Source organism: Opisthocomus hoazin, chromosome 8 (assembly GCF_030867145.1).
Source record: "Opisthocomus hoazin isolate bOpiHoa1 chromosome 8, bOpiHoa1.hap1, whole genome shotgun sequence".
Classification (NCBI taxonomy): Eukaryota; Metazoa; Chordata; class Aves; order Opisthocomiformes; family Opisthocomidae; genus Opisthocomus; species Opisthocomus hoazin.
Window position 1 is genome coordinate 60,200,047 of NC_134421.1, and position 16,690 is coordinate 60,216,736.

The window sequence follows — 16,690 nt, forward strand, 5'->3', positions numbered from 1 at the left end:
GACTTCTCCATGGATGAACACAATCTGTCATTTGCACAGGCCACTATGATGGAAGGTGACTCATAGTACTGAGACATTAGAGACTGAGCTAAACACAGGAAGAAAGAGACTCATGAAATCCTGTAAGGAGAAGGGGAAAAGCTTTAAGGGAGCAATGCCAAGGCATGAGGTGTGCAAGCATTCTGCTCGCTTGTTGTTTGTTGGGCATCCTCTTCAAGCATATGCTCCCGTGGCTGTTGTGTGTGGGCTGTGCATGCTCTGTGTGGGGTGTTCAGCACTGGGAGGCTCCTTCCATCCTTCCTTCCTTCATAGTGCCTCTGAATCAAACAGCAAGGGGAAGCCGAAGGCACTGTGATGAGTACTGTCATCCTGGCCTCCAGGGCAGGTGCTCCTCAGAGCAGTGATGTCACAACATGAAAACTGTTAATGGAAATCATTATATTACCTTTAAAAACTGTTCCATAGCTGTCTCCCTATGTTTTAGTATTGCTAGATCATTTTTGGCTGTTATACAATATTTGAAAATGGGAAGAACTTGACAAGGAAAGCTCTCACTCTTCAGCTTTGTTCTGTAGAATTCTTGAACGCTCCTCTGAGCACAGGATTACTTTGACAGTATCTTGTACTGGATAAATACAAATTGTTTGTCAGGCAGGACCCTGTTTTAAAATTGCTTTCCCTTCAACTTTTATGCCATTATCATAAGGATCCTCTGTCATTAGCAATTCTCCCTCCCCCTCATTTTCTAAAAGAAATCTAAACCCCCCAGTATTTTATATAGTAAATTTTATACCAAAATGGATTTTGGGTGGAAAGGCTCTCTTTTAAGTTAAAAAATATCTTCTGAGAGGGAACACATCTTCAAACATTTCAAGCATATGGCACTTCAGCTCCATTTATTAAAGACATCAAGCCATCAGTCTTGCAAACAAAGAACCAGCCAAAGGTCCAAAAGTTTTTTTGCTGTATTTGGAGAAAAAGCTTGGGCTTGGACTCCCCCTTCCACAAAATCACGATAAGCAACTTCTGGGAAAGCTGGGTTCCCAGATTCAACAGATTTTACTTTGGGTCATTCATTAACCCCCACTTTCAGTCAACCCCCAAACTACCTTTCTGGGCAAATATATGATTTAAAAATTTTTTCAATTTTATTCTAATCATAAATCATTTTTTCCCTAATTGATTTTAGCTGTGTTATGGTCAATTTATATGTGTAGCATTGGCTTTTGTTTCATGCAAAAGAGAATTTGAAATGAAATGCAAAAGATGCCACTTAATATAGTACTAAAGCAAAAAAATACTTTGCATGAAAACTTAAGAATGAAATCTCTCAGCAGCTCACTGTTGTCTGTTCTGTGCACTGCTGTCTGGTACACAGGAACAGCACATTTTGACAGGGATGATTTGCTTTCTTATTCATTGGAATCCTGTGATGGAATTACTACTTTTATCTAAGCATCATTTAATTATGCAACAAAGGACTGCAGTGAACTTATGAGACAGCTAATGTAATAAGGAAATTGTGAAAGTATGTAAAATGTTATTTAGAAATCAAGAAATGTGGAGTAAAGCTTGAAATCCATCAGTGCCCATGCCCATATCATATCAAGAAAAGTTAACTGTAATCTTTGATCTATTTTGTGCTTAATGCAGTCTTCTGAAATGTCTTTATGGTAGCTTAGTGGTGATCATGCCAGAATTCCTGGTATGAAGAAAAGGACGTGCAGACAGTTTGTGACAGCTGCGTGTTGTCCAGAACTTGCCACAGTTTTTATACGTCAGATTTAAAGTGACAAAACCATGGCATACTTGAAAAAGTTGGACTGTACATTCACTGTGACAAATGAAACATCTTATGAGAAACTCATTATGAAGCAGAATAACTCTACCTGTAACAAACAAAATAATAGAGCCCTGTCCCTAAAATTTTGGTGGGCACTGAGGTACTAAATGCATTCTTTGCCTCAGTCTTTAATAGTCAGACCAGTTATTCCCAGGGTGTTCAGCCCCCTGAGCTGGAAGATAGGGATGGAGAGAAGAATAAACCTCCCATTTTACAGGAGGAAGGAGTTAAAGACCTGCTATGCCACCTGGACACTTACAAGTCTATGGGGCTGGATGGGATCCACCCAAGAGAGCTGAGGGAGGTGGTGGAACAGATGGCCAAGCCACTCTCCATCATCTATCAGCAGTCCTGGCTAACAAGGGAGGTCACAGATGACTGGAGGATCGCCAGTGTAACACCCACCTACAAGAAGGGCCGGAAGGAGGATCCTGGGAGCTACAGGCCTGTCAGACTGACCTCAGTGCCAGGGAAGATTACGGAGTGCATTCACCAGGCATGTGCAGGACAACCAGGGGATCAGGCCCAGCCAGTATGGGTTCGTGAAAGGCAGGTCCTGCTTGACCAACCTGATCTCCTTCTATGACCAGGTGACCCACCTAGTGGATGGGGGAAAGGCTGTGGCTGTTGTCTACCTGGACTTTAGTAAGTCCTTTGGCGGTGTTCCCCACAGCATCCTCCTGGAGAAACTGGCTGCTGATAGTTTGGATGGGTGTGCACTTCGCTGGGTAAAGAACAGGCTGAATGGCTGAGCGCAGAGAGTGGTGGTGAATGGAGTTAAATCCAGCTAGCGGCCGGTCATGAGTGGTGTTCCCCAGGGCTCAGTTTTGGGTCTGGTCTTGTTTGACATCTTTATCAATGATCTGGATGAGCGGATTGAGTGCTCCCTCAGTCAGTTTGCAGATGACACCAAGTTGGACGGGAGTGTCGATCTGCTCAAGGGTAGGAAGGCTCTGCAGAGGGATCTGGACAGGCTGGATCAATGGGCCGAGCCCAACTGTATGAGTTTCAACAAGGCCAAGTGCTGGGTCCTGCACTTCAATTACAAAAACCCCATGCAACGCTACAGGCTTGGGGAAGAGTGACTGGAAAGCTGCCCGGCGGAAAAGTATCTTGGGGTGTTTGTCAACAGCCAGCTGAACATGAGCCAGCAGTGTGCCCAGGTGGCCAAGAAGGCCAACGGCATCCTGGCTTCTATCAGCAATAGTGTGGCCAGCAGGAGTAGGGAAGTGATCTTGCCTCTGTACTCGGCACTGGTGAGGCCGCACCTGGAGTATTGTGTTCAGTTTTGGGCCTCTCAGTACAAGAAGGACATTGAGTTGCTGGAGCGTGTCGAGAGGAGGGCAGCGAGGCTGGTGAGGAGTCTAGAGAACAAGTCTTGTGAGGAGCGGCTGAGGGAATAGTGGTGGTTCAGCCTGGAGAAGAGGAGGCTGAGGGGAGACCTTATTGCTCTCTACAGCTACCTGAACAGAGCTTGTGTCGAGGTGGATGTTGGTCTCTTCTCCCAAGTAACTAGCTATAGGACGAGAGGCAATGGCCTCAAGTTGCATCAGAGGAGGTTTAGACTGGATATTAGGAAAAATTTCTTTACTGAAAGAGTGGTCAGGCATTGGAATAGGCTGCCCAGGGAGGTGGTGGAGTCTCCATCCCTGGAGGTGTTCAAAAAATGTGTAGTTGTGGCACTTTGGGACATGGTTTAGTAGTCATGGTGGTGTTGGGTGGATGGTTAGACTTGATGATTTTAGAGGTCTTTTCCATTCTGAATGATTCTATGATTCTATGACACTACTAAGCTGGCAAAGCAGGTGCTGCTCTCTTAGAACATCATTTGCTGTTAACATGCAAGGCTCAAAGAAGCAGGATGCATGAGCAAAGGTGATCTTCAGTCCTGGACAACCAATAGTCTTGACACTGAAAATTCCTGAGGTATTTTTGCTGCATGGATCATATGGTAGTCCCTGGTATTGCTAGAAAACAGTCTTGACGTGAAGCAAAACATGTCTAGCACATCAGTCTTCACTAAAAGCAGTTTTCAGTGTGTGGTTTTAGTAGTAGGTATTAAACTGGGAGAGTACTTCGTGATTTTGCCAGTTGGACTCTGTTTGTCCTCTTAGGAAAATCGCAGTAGGTTTTGTCTAAAAGATGGGTCACTCATGTTGTGATCTACAGATTGGTCTGGAACCAGAAGCAAGGACCTTAGAGTAACAATGTCCTCTTACTCCTGCTGCTTCTGGGGTAGCTACTTTCACATCATCCAGTCACTTCTCTGCCTTCTGTTGCTATTGTCCCTTCCATTGTTCCAGCTTACTTTGTCTAAACCTCCATCGGATGACCAAGTTTACTGATGATTTATCTTACAATATTTAGCAGGGATGAAACCTAAAGGATTCCATGCAGATAAAACTAATTTATTACAATCACTAGCAATACCTACCTGCGGCTTATCAATCTCCATTAATATCTTTCTAATAGAACCTAATAGCAAGACTAAATGTATGTATCTATCATTTTTAAGATGGTTAAAATATTATCAAAGAAATATTATTATTGGTATTCAACTACTCAGGACTTTTTGGTAAGGACAAAACTCCAATAATTCAGGGTGCAGAGACATTATGCAGGTGATCTTTCAGTGGTGTGCCCTTTGTCTCTATTTTCTATCTTCCCCAAACAGAAATGAATGCTCAACTTTCTGCTTTTACTTGCATAAATATTTCATTGACAATCTTATCATATAATCACTAAAACCAGCAACAAAACTAATCATTTCTCCAGTCTTGTTCTACACACTTCCCACTCTTGCAACTTTATTTTCTGCTTGAGTAATCACTGTCTTCACTTCAAATTTCTTGAGCTTTTTAAATCCATCAGACCATCAGCTGTGCTTAACTGAAGAGCAATTGTATTACCTGCGATGACTTTATATTTAACCTGTCATTTTTTTTTAAGAGGTGAGATGCATGTGCAATGCACATACCAAGAATTTCCATGTAGCTTAGTTTATTTACAGTATATTTTTAATGCTGTCTGATTTCACAGTCCTCTCTAAGTGTAATGCAGAAAATTATTTAAAATATGCTATTGATTGCTTTTGATTAGCATATGAGTAAGGGTCATTGATTTGAATGCAGATCTTTGTCATAACAGTTCCAAAAGGGTTTTCATGTCATGCCCTGCCTTGCCCTAAGACATCAAGTTAGTGAATCATTAACCCAGCAGCCTCTTTTACTCTTCCTGAACTACTAACGTCGCCAGGGTCTACATGAAAGCTGTTTTATTCAGCAGATCCATGGGCTACGGGTCTCAGTGGTGTTTGCTGAAGCCAAAGCACAGATAGAGTTTATCACCTTTAGTAAAAAAAATGAATTTTTTTTATGCTTAGGTTTTTTTTCTTCATTTTTGTAGTGGCAATTTGACTTTGTTAGTGTGAGCCTTGCAGAATTAAATTATAAAATCTAATTGATTGTGTAGATGATGGCAATACTTCTTTTTCGCCCTGATGCATTTTCGAACTACAGATGATGATATTACTTAGAATTGTTGAATGCGCCCTTTGAATTAGTCTTTACCCGCCAAGCTTCTATGCTTCAGAAAACACATTTAATTCCCCGTTAACCTCAGCAAATAGAAGACTGTGATGGACAAAAGATAATCTTACAAAAATTATCTAATTAGATAAAGAGTGCAACTGATTCACCGACCCCCATGCATTTCTGTGGAGGCAATAGCAGTGCCTCCGGGCTGTGCCCTAGAGCAGCACCTGGAGGGCTCTGCAGAGCATCTGTGCGGGACGGCGATTCCTTCTCCTTCCCAACAGAAACATTTCAACTGCACTTGGCTCAGCCGTGTGGACAATGGTGGCTGCATTTGGCCCCATGGAACAGTCTGAAGACACTTATCATTTATATGTTTATCATGCTTTAATTCAGTTCTGGCGGCAGCTGTTGTATTGACGATACTGTTTTTATGTTGTTTATTTATCCTTCGCTTGGATTCAGACCACTCAATAGAAATTCACACATCCAAACATGTTTTGTTAAATATGCCTTAGCTTTGGCTGAGAGGAACCATTGCTGATAATTTTTTCTTAATTTCCAGTTTTGTTTAGTCAGTTTTACAATTAGCAGAAGCTATCGGATGGCTGACAAATGCTGTAATAGCCATTTCATGAGGTAGTGCTGGGCTTGCCCTCAGCAGAACTGGCCAGAGAGGAGCAATTTCTTCCAGAATTGCAATGAAAAGTCACTCACCTGTCTCTAGAGAAATACTGAAGTGAAAAATAAGTCCCTTTTGAATTCAGCATGGAGGAGTATTTGATCTTTTAAGTCCCTCACAATCTTGTTTGTTGAACAAAAAACGCTCATGGTAGAAACTTTGGTGCCAAATATTTTTTGGGCATGTTAAGCCACCTCCTTCACTTCAGTCACTGGCACAGATGATTTCCTTCAGTCACCCACATTTCTCCTGCTCCGGTGCCTTCCAGGAAACAGCAGGTTTGCTGCGCAGGCATGGCACATCCCTACAGTCATGCTGATGATGACACCAACAGGGAAGACACTGGCCAGTTCTGCTGGCCTGGTGGCCACAGGACAGGTCTTGCATTGCGCAAATGTGGAGGACTTCTGGGATGGCATGAGGTTCTAAAGGATTTCATTGCCAGGAAGCTGGCTGATAAAATTGTGTTAGAACTGTGTCTCAACTGAGGTTAAATAATGTACAAAACCAGTTTTTAGAATAGGTAATTTAAAACACTAACATCTGTAAGAAAGGAAGATTATGAAATGAAGCTTTAATGTTGCTATATTCAGATTCAGTCCCCTCTAAGCAATGAGAACAAGCATTGAGTGTATCTGAATGCCCAGTTTTGTCCTAATTTCTTTCCTTAAATTTGTTAAAAGCTTGAGAACTGGAAATAATTCAATGCCAAAATTTGTGTCATTCACCATTCTGCATTTCTTCAGCTTGCTTCATTTCCCATTTTCCCTGTGATAAAACAATATTAAGGTTTTTGACTCACCACCCAAATTGCCATTTGCTATTGCCTGACATGAAACCCACTTGTTTCACCTTCCCAGAGGAGAGGTTCTTTGTGTAAAAGTATAGGTTATAAATTACATCTAATGTGAAAGAATAAGACAGGTAAGTAACATCAACTAGCACACCTCCCATAGCATGTGGAAATGTTGGGTAGTGTTTATTGATTTTGCTGAGTTATACAAGAGACGCTGCCTAGATAATGCCTAGATTGAAACCTGGGTTTAAAGTTAATGCTGTATTTGAAAGACATTTTAATGGCCTTGTGGCAAAATGATTTGTGTTGCTTTGGCTAGTCCAAGGTTACAATGAAATATTTTCTTTATTACTGCTGTACTGGGGCTTCTCTGCCACTGGTAGGAATTAAAATGTGAGCGTTACAGATTTACTACACAGAGAAAAGCAGGAAAGATAACGAGAGCCTCAGGATTCAGAGCTGGGGCAGGTGGCCGAACCACCGCCTCACAGTCAAGCATGGGCCATTACAGAATTGTTTGCTGCAGATAATAAATGCTGGATTACAGACTGACTTTCATCTTAATCCTGCTCATGTCATTGTATGGGGATAACACTTTTGTATGATTAAAATTGTCCATTTTTGAATTAACTCAAACAACAAAGCATCTGTAGTTCCCAGGACGGGGGCAGGGAGGCAGAGAAGCCCCCAGCTCAGCAAAATGCTCCTGGGTCTCTGTCCCATGGGGGAGGGAGGGGGTTTCCATGCAAAAGCAGATAAAAATAGAAAAGCCTGTCAGGAATTGCAGATAAAAGCTTTCTCCAAATCCATTATTATTTACCCACTTCTAAAGTTGCAGGCAGGCAATCAGTTTTGTAGGGTTTCAGGAAAGAGATACACCTTAGCTCAGGACTTGGCTTGAGAAAAAATATTTCCCAGATTTTCTTGGTGACAGGGAATTTTGCTAAAGCAGGAAAGGAAAGGACTTCCAAATCTTTATATTCAAGATACCTCCCTTTACACAGCAGTTCTTGGGACCAATGTGTGCTTTCTACTGCCTCTCTAGAATGGACTGGCTGTAAGGATCTAAATAAAACATTGTTTACCTTCCTACAGTATTTTAATGCCCTTATGAACATCTTACGGTTCTTGTTTCCTTGATTATTGCCCACAGCTAACCCAGGCTGTGAGAGTTAAACAAAACATCTCTTTCTACTTATCAATACATATTACTGTACTACTGAAGTACTTTAAGTTTAAGATGGTGTAATTTAAATTTTGCCCAGCTGCTTTGAAGGATCGCTCTCTCACTTAAAGGACCTCCACATAATCTGACATTAAGCATTCAATGGCAATAACGTTGAAGCATGCAATATGGGTATACAAGTAGAAAACACTAAGAATTGGGTTTACTGCTTGGTCAGACAGTTAAGAACCAGTGTAAGAGTAGTTCTGGGAAGTCAGTGATAATACTGTCTCAGTAGCTGTAATTACTGGGGGTCCATTACATCCAGGTCTTAACAAGTTCACTCACTCTGCCTTCAGCAAGGTACTCTATACAGTGTTAGTGCAATTAAGAATGTGGCCAAATTTAGAAGCATAATTTAGTTATTTATTTAGCAACAGACACACTGCCCAAGCAGATACCTGCTGGCTGTATCTCAGAAAGAGACGCTATAAATAGCTGAGCATCTTTGTATCAGGATAAACTGGAAACTGGCGTGAGGGAAATACAGCTTTCTGCATGGCTTATTTTTCTCTCCTGGCTGTTCTGAGCACAAAAGCAATATGAATTGTGATCTGATCTTGTTCATTAGAAGGGAACAAATTTGTGTGGGTGCAGGAAGCACATCATATCTCTGAATATAAATAGACTAAGAGGAAGTAGAGCCAGATGAGTATTTCCTCAGACATTACATCTCATCTAAAGGAAATTAGCTGCATTAATTTGGAATTATTGGGAATCCTGGAGGGTGGTGGGTGGGAAGGGACTGTGGGAGGTCACCTGCTCCAGTGGTCCCCCAACACTCCAACCAGGATACCCCCTGGAAGAGGACAGCTCACTCAGGGTCCCATCCACTCGGGGTTTGACCTCTGATTAATTTTTAGAACTTCATTTCTGAAGTCCTTCCGATGAGTTTTTATCAAATGTATTTACTAATTATTCTTCTCATCTTTTACAGTTTTATAGTGGAGGCTTTTAGCATATTTTTCAATTCTTTATTTTTATTTAGATGTAACTACCCAGCATTACCAAAATGGAACAACAGCCTAAAGCTGCCAGTGGAACAAAACTTAGCTGCTCTCTGAAACCAGATGAAAATAAATAGTTAAGACTGCATTTCAAAATTCATAATTCTCAGTAAAGCTAGAGTAGAAATGATTTCTACCAAAGGCAAACACCACTGACATTTTTGTTTTCTAGTGTCATATATTTATTGCAGATTATCAGAACACACACAGGGGTACAGATAGTCAAACTGCTCTTCTTGCAAGGGAGAAAAAAGTAACCAGCAATAAAAATAATTCATGCTTTCTATGAAAATGTAGGCCAAAATTACAAAATAGAATACAGTTCTTGCAGTTTTTAATCTGAAGATTTTTCTTGTACTTATAATACTTATTTGTACTCTGAACTTGTTCTATAAACAAACTTTAAAAAAAAATAGTCTAAAGATCCAAAATGTGTCAGATTTAAAAATCACACTTGTAACTAAATTCAAATTTGTGGCTTCAAGGAAAAATTGAAGTGCTCTTGCGACCTTCTCTTGAGGAAGTTTTCAGGGCAGAGTGGAATGAACAGTGAGTTCTACATCTTTGTACTAGTGCTTCTGGTATATTCAGCACAACATAGTCCGTCTTTTAACATGGTTAAAATCATCTGGTTCTTGATCAGAAGCCAATATAAACACACCTAAAAAAAATTAGGATCTGTGCAGCATTCATTATACCAGACTGTATGGTTCATTAATTTGGAAAAAACTATTAGCAAGCCAGCCAAATTTGACCACTAGTAGTTTATACTATCCAGTTTGGCTTAATTCAAGTGATATTAGCAAATCATAATCCCTAGCAAACACCAATCATTATTCATCACATTAGTAAAATAAATCAAAGCAATATTCTAGCATCAGATAAATGCGATTCTTTTCAGCTCCCTTTTGTTTTTCAGGCCACAGTCAGGACACAATTCAAACCCTTCTACAATTCTTTTGTGTGAATTTTTCTTGCACAGTTCCCCATTAGACTCATTCTCCTAAAGCCAGCATTAGATATCTCTTCTGCTTATCCAGGGAAGCACTTGCAGGAACTATCAAGCGATTGTCAAGAGGCAGAGGATGTCACAGTCTGTAAGGAGCAAAATATTGCTTCCCTTGCAGATGGCACCCAGTTTTATCTCAGCAAAACACCAGCTTCCAATCAATTTTGTTAAGAAATCTTAGAGACCAACAGCCATATGACTCGGGTTTCTGTAAATCTGACACAGTTGGAGGCAAAGCCATAGTGAGAATTAATTTTGCCTGCCATTGTCAGCCTCGATACAAACAACTGAATACCTGGATGCAAATTCCTGATATGAAGTGCCTTCATAACATCTCTCCTGAAATACTATGCTCTTAGTACTTCTACCTCCATGATATTTTAAAAAATAAGCTATGCAAAATATTCGTTAGTACTTTAGATGGCATTGAAGGAAACTGAAATCAGCTTAATGAGGCTTACAAAAAATGGTGAAAAAAGTCATGACCATCTCAGTTGGACACGTTGCAGGTGGTCAGTGCTGGTCAGGTGCTTGCTACGGGCTGTCAATCCTCCAAAACAAGCAGCAAAGCAATTGAGAAGCATACTTTTTTTTCCTTTTTCTATTCTTTCCTTTCAGTTTAGGTAGAACTATCAAAGCAGTGGTCAGGAGCTGTTTAGCATTCCCACACACTGCCAGTCAAAACCATCTTCTATTAGCATCAGTGTCTGGATTCAACTTTGAGCAAGTTTTGTTTTATTGAAATTTGTCCTGGGGCAAAATCCAAGCATGTAAAGCCTAAACCAAATAAATCAGCATTTCAGAATATTCAGTGTATGAAAATAGCTGGGTTTTAGAAGCTGCTCATTGTTTTTGATAACAGACAAAATCACTGTCTGAGCTTCAAATGTATCATTTAAAATTAAATCCATGAAGATTGTATCTACTTTTGCTTTTTTTTCAAAAGTTTTAGAAGTCTGTGAACTTCAGCTAGAAGCCTATTGAAAGGAGTAAAATAACTCCAAAGGAGAAAAATACTTTGTTCCTGAAACCCAAGGACACGCTTGACTATACACATGTAGAGAAAAAAATCAGGCTGTTCTTGGTTGGGGGTTGGTTTGGTTTCACTCCCCTTCAAACAGATAATTACACACGCAAGTCCTTAATATTGAAAGTAAGATCCTAACTCCTAGTCAGTTTTAGCTAGCAATAACCTCACCAAAGCATCAGGTTTGCTGTGACATGCTCTGCTTAAGAAAGGAACAGCATTCTTCCCTAACGCAGTAACTTACTAATGTAGACTTCTTTATGGTAATCATTGTGCATGTTTTATTACCCATTTTCATGGTTAATTCAAAACCTGGGCGTTCTTGATTTAAAACAAGCCTATTCTAATCTCATTCAAAAGGTTTTATGTCATCTTGTACAACTTGTTCTTCGGAGGACGTGAGGGTATGAAGATTTACAGCATGAGATCCTGACCCTGCTGCTCTGATCGGAGCTGACAAACTGTTTATTACCATCTCTGGAAGCAGTGTGAAGGACACCTCCCTGTCCTGGCTGAATTTGCCCTCATTTCCTGCTATGTTACCACTTGAATTTTGATCATCTACTTGTTCACAAAGTCAGAGTATAGCTTTGCTGGTCAAGGTAGGGGCAAACATCCAAAGTGCAGATATCTATTTTAAATAATCTGAGTTTAGGATTACTCAAATAATAGTAATATGGAGTAATAGTATTAAGTAATAGTACTATTACTTAATAGTACTTAGAAAGTACTTAGAAAGTAATATTCAAGATTATATTGAAAGTCAGTGGCTTTCAATACCATCTTAGTAAACCCTGTCCCGGAGTGCAGTCGTATGTTCACCTTCTTCCCTTTTTTGGGGAAGAAACTTGCAATGTAGGCTAGGATGAATATTGGTTTTGTAAAAGACACAAGAACTAGATCCATGTGCTTCTTGCATATTTAAAAAAGATGGTTCAAATGGGAAAGAATAATGCCTGGACCTTGTTGATGTTTTTTTTCAACTGGATGAATTTAATTCTTTTTGTTTCTTTGTCAGTTCAAGTTTTACAGAATTAGAATAAATGATAAGTAATCTTGCTATCTTACGCTTTTGAGTCAAGAACATAAAAACACATCTGCCATCACAGCCAGTAACTGCTCCTTTGACCTTGAGGACTTTCCCAAACTGATTTTAGTCTTAATACCACCTGTCCTGCTTACTAAAATGATAATAAAACCCAGCACTTGTCTCCCCTCTTCTCATTCTGTCTCCGTTGCTTGCTTTCCAATAACATGAGTGAAATACCACATCTACCTTGCAAAGCCTATTTTTGGTGGCTCCATTTCTTTTAAGCAAAAACTTTGATCTTCATTGCATAGTTTGAGGGTGTTCTGATTTAACAGACAGCATCAGGGAAGGCTCATTTCCTATCATCTTTACAGTATGGGGCACAAATACCACTTTTTCCAGTGTTTTAGCAGCATATTTGACCTTGACTTTGCTTAAGAGCACTGTACCAAAAGTTGATTGTAACAGTAACTAAAATGGCACGTGTTATATAGTCTGTATTGCTGGTTATTTTTACTGTTTATGTTCCTATAATTTCTGTCTAACAGAAAACTCAGTATGTTGCTGTTTTGCCTCACAGCCTCTGGCCAGCCAAAGCAGTTAAACTGGCTGAGGTTCACTGATTTTTGAACTGAACTCCCCTGAAATAAAGTGAATGAGTGTGATTAAGGGCTGGAACTCCTAAATGCCAGAGAAGTAGGAACCAACAGCAGATGTCACTCAGTAAAGTAGACCATCTCAGCAGATGGATGAATATGAAACATAAAGGCTTTCCCTGACGTCATTTGGTTTTAATATGATAGAAATAAAATGCCTTGTCAGTAAAATGTAACCAGACAGTTGCTTTGAAGTCGTTTTGGGTACATGGTTGGTAATTCAAAGGCCTTCTGCCTTTTCAATATTAATTATTCTGTGCCTCGTTACAGCAAGAATACTTGTCAGACCAGCTGAACGTACCACACACAGATGGAGTAGCTCAGAAATATCCGTTCCTCTGTTTACAATTTAACATTAGTATAAGACACAAGAAAGCAACTTTGTGGGTCATTTCCAGGAGCCTAGTTGATAGATCGGGCAAAATTCTAAAGATGGGATTTCATCCCGTGTTTTGGGGCAGTTTTCCCCCTGCAGAGGTGTGTGATGTGTGTCTCAAGCAGAAAAACCATTCTGGAGAGCTGAGAGCTGCAAGCGCAAACTGCCTCGGGGAGTCAGCGCTGCGAGCAGTGTGCTTAATGACATATGTTCCCATTAAAATGTGTAAGCTGTTCTCTTGTACAAGTGGTTAACACCTTTTTAATCAGGCCATTTATTTCATTACAAAAATAAGTACCTCGAGGTGGAAAATGATTGTATTTTATGGCCAGCTGTTTCCACATCTATGTATGTACGTATTTCCACATATATATACATGTAGATATGTTAAAAAAATATGTACACACACAATTTTCAGTGTGACTGAACGTATCTGAAGCACACAGAAACATAACATACTACTCGTAGCACACATAATACATACTCCTACTGTGAGCAAAGTTGTGGTACTCACTCAGTAGCATCCTGGTGCCATCAAAGATGCCATTTAATTGAGAGCTGCTTCTCTTAAATATGGAAGCTGTCTGCTGCTTTGAGTCTCACATTTCAACCTGCTTATGAAGTAGAAATTTTGATCTTTGGAGCACGTCACGATTTGTCTGTTTCACTGGCTGTTGAGTTTTCTGAGATGGATGAATTATCTGGTGTCTGAGGAAAAATAGTATTTTTAGTGTATTTAATTACCACTCAGGTTGTTAATCATGTTTTCTAGGTTGAATTTTTCAGCCACAGTTTTTGTTATTTTGACTGTCCCCTTTATGAATTGTTAAGCTCATCTTTTGTGACAACACCCAGAAGGCACCCTTTTATAAATCAAAAGTAAATATATTACCCTACCTTGCAGGGGTGCCATAAGGCTTAATTAGTTCATTTTTGTAAAGTGTTCTGAGATTCCCATATCAGCATCAAATGTTTATTATTAATTATAGTCTCTAGTGAGTATAGTGGATGATTTCTTAATTTAATTCTCTTCAGGCATCCTTAAAATAACTAATTTTATAATGTCTTTATTCTTTTAAATTCCTACAGCACATTTGTTCTTGGCTCAAGTAGTTCTGTATACATTTTCCTATTGCTTACTGTATTTTTAGTTCTGGAAATATTTTTTTCTATATAGTAATATGAAAACCACTCTTTTACTGTTTTCCCTATGAATTCTGCTGTGTGGATTATTCTCTAATACGAAGGTTTTCTTTAAACTTTATATGGTGGGGTTTTTTTCCTGCAGTGGGGGTGTTAAGTAATTTTCTTGGCTTCCCTTGGGAAATTTGCAGAGATTACACAGCACTGCTGTGATTTATCATTTCTACTTTATTTCTGACTCATAAAGCATGCATTATTTTGTGTTTACCTTCAGCAACAGATCACAGGAAATTTCATCATCAATCAAAGCGCTTTAAAATCAGTAGAAGGGATGATGTGACAAAGGCACCATCAGCAACTATGGTTATTGGAGGATCATTTATTGCTTCATTGTGTTGTAACACTTCTCATTTTGTTGCTTTACCCAGGATCGGGTTCATGCCGCTTCAGTTACTCAGATCCCAGCATCACCGTGTCCTACAGTAAGAACAGTTCTGCAGATTGGAGTCAGCTGGAGAAAATTAGGTTCGTTCCAGATTTTTAATCATTTTCATGCTTTCCAGCTGAGCAGGTGGTGTTTAAACGTGGTTCTTTTAAAACTTGTTTTAATTGTTAACTTTTCAGTTCTCACTTGTTCATACATGTTAAAAGCTGAGGGGTGAAATTCTAGTCACTAAAGCTAATTGCAGAACTGCCACTGGTTTTGCTAAATCACAGTTTCATCCATCGATCATGTGGGAGGTAAGGAAGAGTTAAAATGCAACTCAAATAACCGGCAGGTTCAGGTGCCTGAAAAACCAAAGCTTTGATGACTTTTGCATTTTAGCACTGCTTTTAATGTCAGGAAGAGCCATAATTTACAGTGTTACAAGTTTCTACTTTGGTAGGATAAAATGTTCAATCAAAATAGTTTATAGTTTGATATGAACACTTGGTTCTTAACATTCTCGTAATAATAACATTATGGTGAACTATGCCTGTTTTTAAAAACAAATTGGTTTACATGAAAGTGCAGAGGATTATGAAAGGGAATTTTGAAATATTTTATGCACACCTTTAAAAGCAGAATCAGTATTGGAGACTGATTTTTCTAAGAAAGCAGAACCAATATTTTATTGAATAATATTGGAAAAGGTATTTTGTGCATTGGTACAGAGATGTAGTTATAGAAATACACTTGGTGAAGAAAAAATGCTGTTTATATGTAGTGTGCTCATAGTGTCTCACTGACTCCCTGTATTAGCTTTAGCGTCTGTGCCACGCAGGCAGTTTGATTGAACCTGTTTTCAGTCTAATGAGACAATTTGTGGAGCAAAAGGCTACTTAATTTCTGATGAGTGAGCAAAACTCTAGCTGCAAGGCTGTGGATTTCAGTATCTTATCCTCCCACTCCTTGTAGGAGTGGGATTACGATTTCATTGACAAAGGCACAAATTACGAACAATTTTAGTGAAACAAGTGGCACTAATTCTCATCTCAGAAAAATGTAAAGCAGTAGTAACTTCACTGCAGCCACTGGAGCTGCCTCAGATTAACCACACAATACCTGTTTTTTCTCACACATTATGTGCATAGCCCAGTTACCCTCATAGCCCTGCAAGCCATGAAACTCAAGAGTTGTGATGGTGCAAACACAAGCCTTTGAAACCCAAATTTTTTGAAGTTAATGCACACACAGTTTGTCTGTGCTGCTTTAACTTTGACTGCTGGAGCCGCCAGTAGAAAATAGGTCAATAGAGCAATGTGGTGCAAAGTGGAGAGGATGAATTATGAAAGGATGCTGTTTTCTCCTGCGGGCTGTGTGAATTACAGTGTTTATTCGAATGTGCTTCAGTGGCTTTCACTGCGCTACATGCAGCTCCAGGGAACGGTGGGAGAACTGGGGAGAGGTGGGATGGGAGGGCAGCTGTGAAGAGAAGGTGTTGTGTTGGTGTGTCAGTGTGTGTTGCGTGCCGGTGTGCATTGTGTTGGTGGGATGTCAGGTCCGGGCTCCCGGGAGGGAGGGGGAGGATCTCTCTTGGAGAAGGCAGGTGCTGTGCGTGGGCTCAGGGAGAAGCGAGGACACCATCTCAGAGCAGAGTTGCAGTGGAAGGTGACAGACAAAACATTTAGCAAGTGCAGGGTGATTTGTGGGAGCAGGTTCTGGGTGTGAATACGGGCCAAATGCAGTGGCTTTTCGACATTTCACTACACTCTAACGTTTTGCTTTACAAAGAGAAGTTCCTCTGTTTTCTCCTACATAGACAAGTTATTGGTGCCTTTTTCCCCTAAAAGCTCTGGGTTGTCTCTGACAAACTATTAGTCCACCAAAGCATCACTACCAAGGCAGAGGCAAGGTTGAGTAGCTGACAACTTGCAAAACC

At 40.0% G+C, this 16,690-nt stretch overlaps 1 protein-coding gene across 2 annotated transcripts in view; it reads left to right on the plus strand.

Annotated features, from left to right (window-relative positions):
* Positions 1-16,690, plus strand: part of RELN (reelin) — a 300,342-nt gene that overhangs the window by 150,768 nt on the left and 132,884 nt on the right. For both annotated transcript variants that reach the window (XM_075429592.1, XM_075429593.1), the window contains exon 9: positions 14,756-14,852. In XM_075429592.1, coding sequence (XP_075285707.1) covers positions 14,756-14,852 — 97 coding nt within the window. The remainder of the gene's footprint in view (positions 1-14,755; positions 14,853-16,690) is intronic.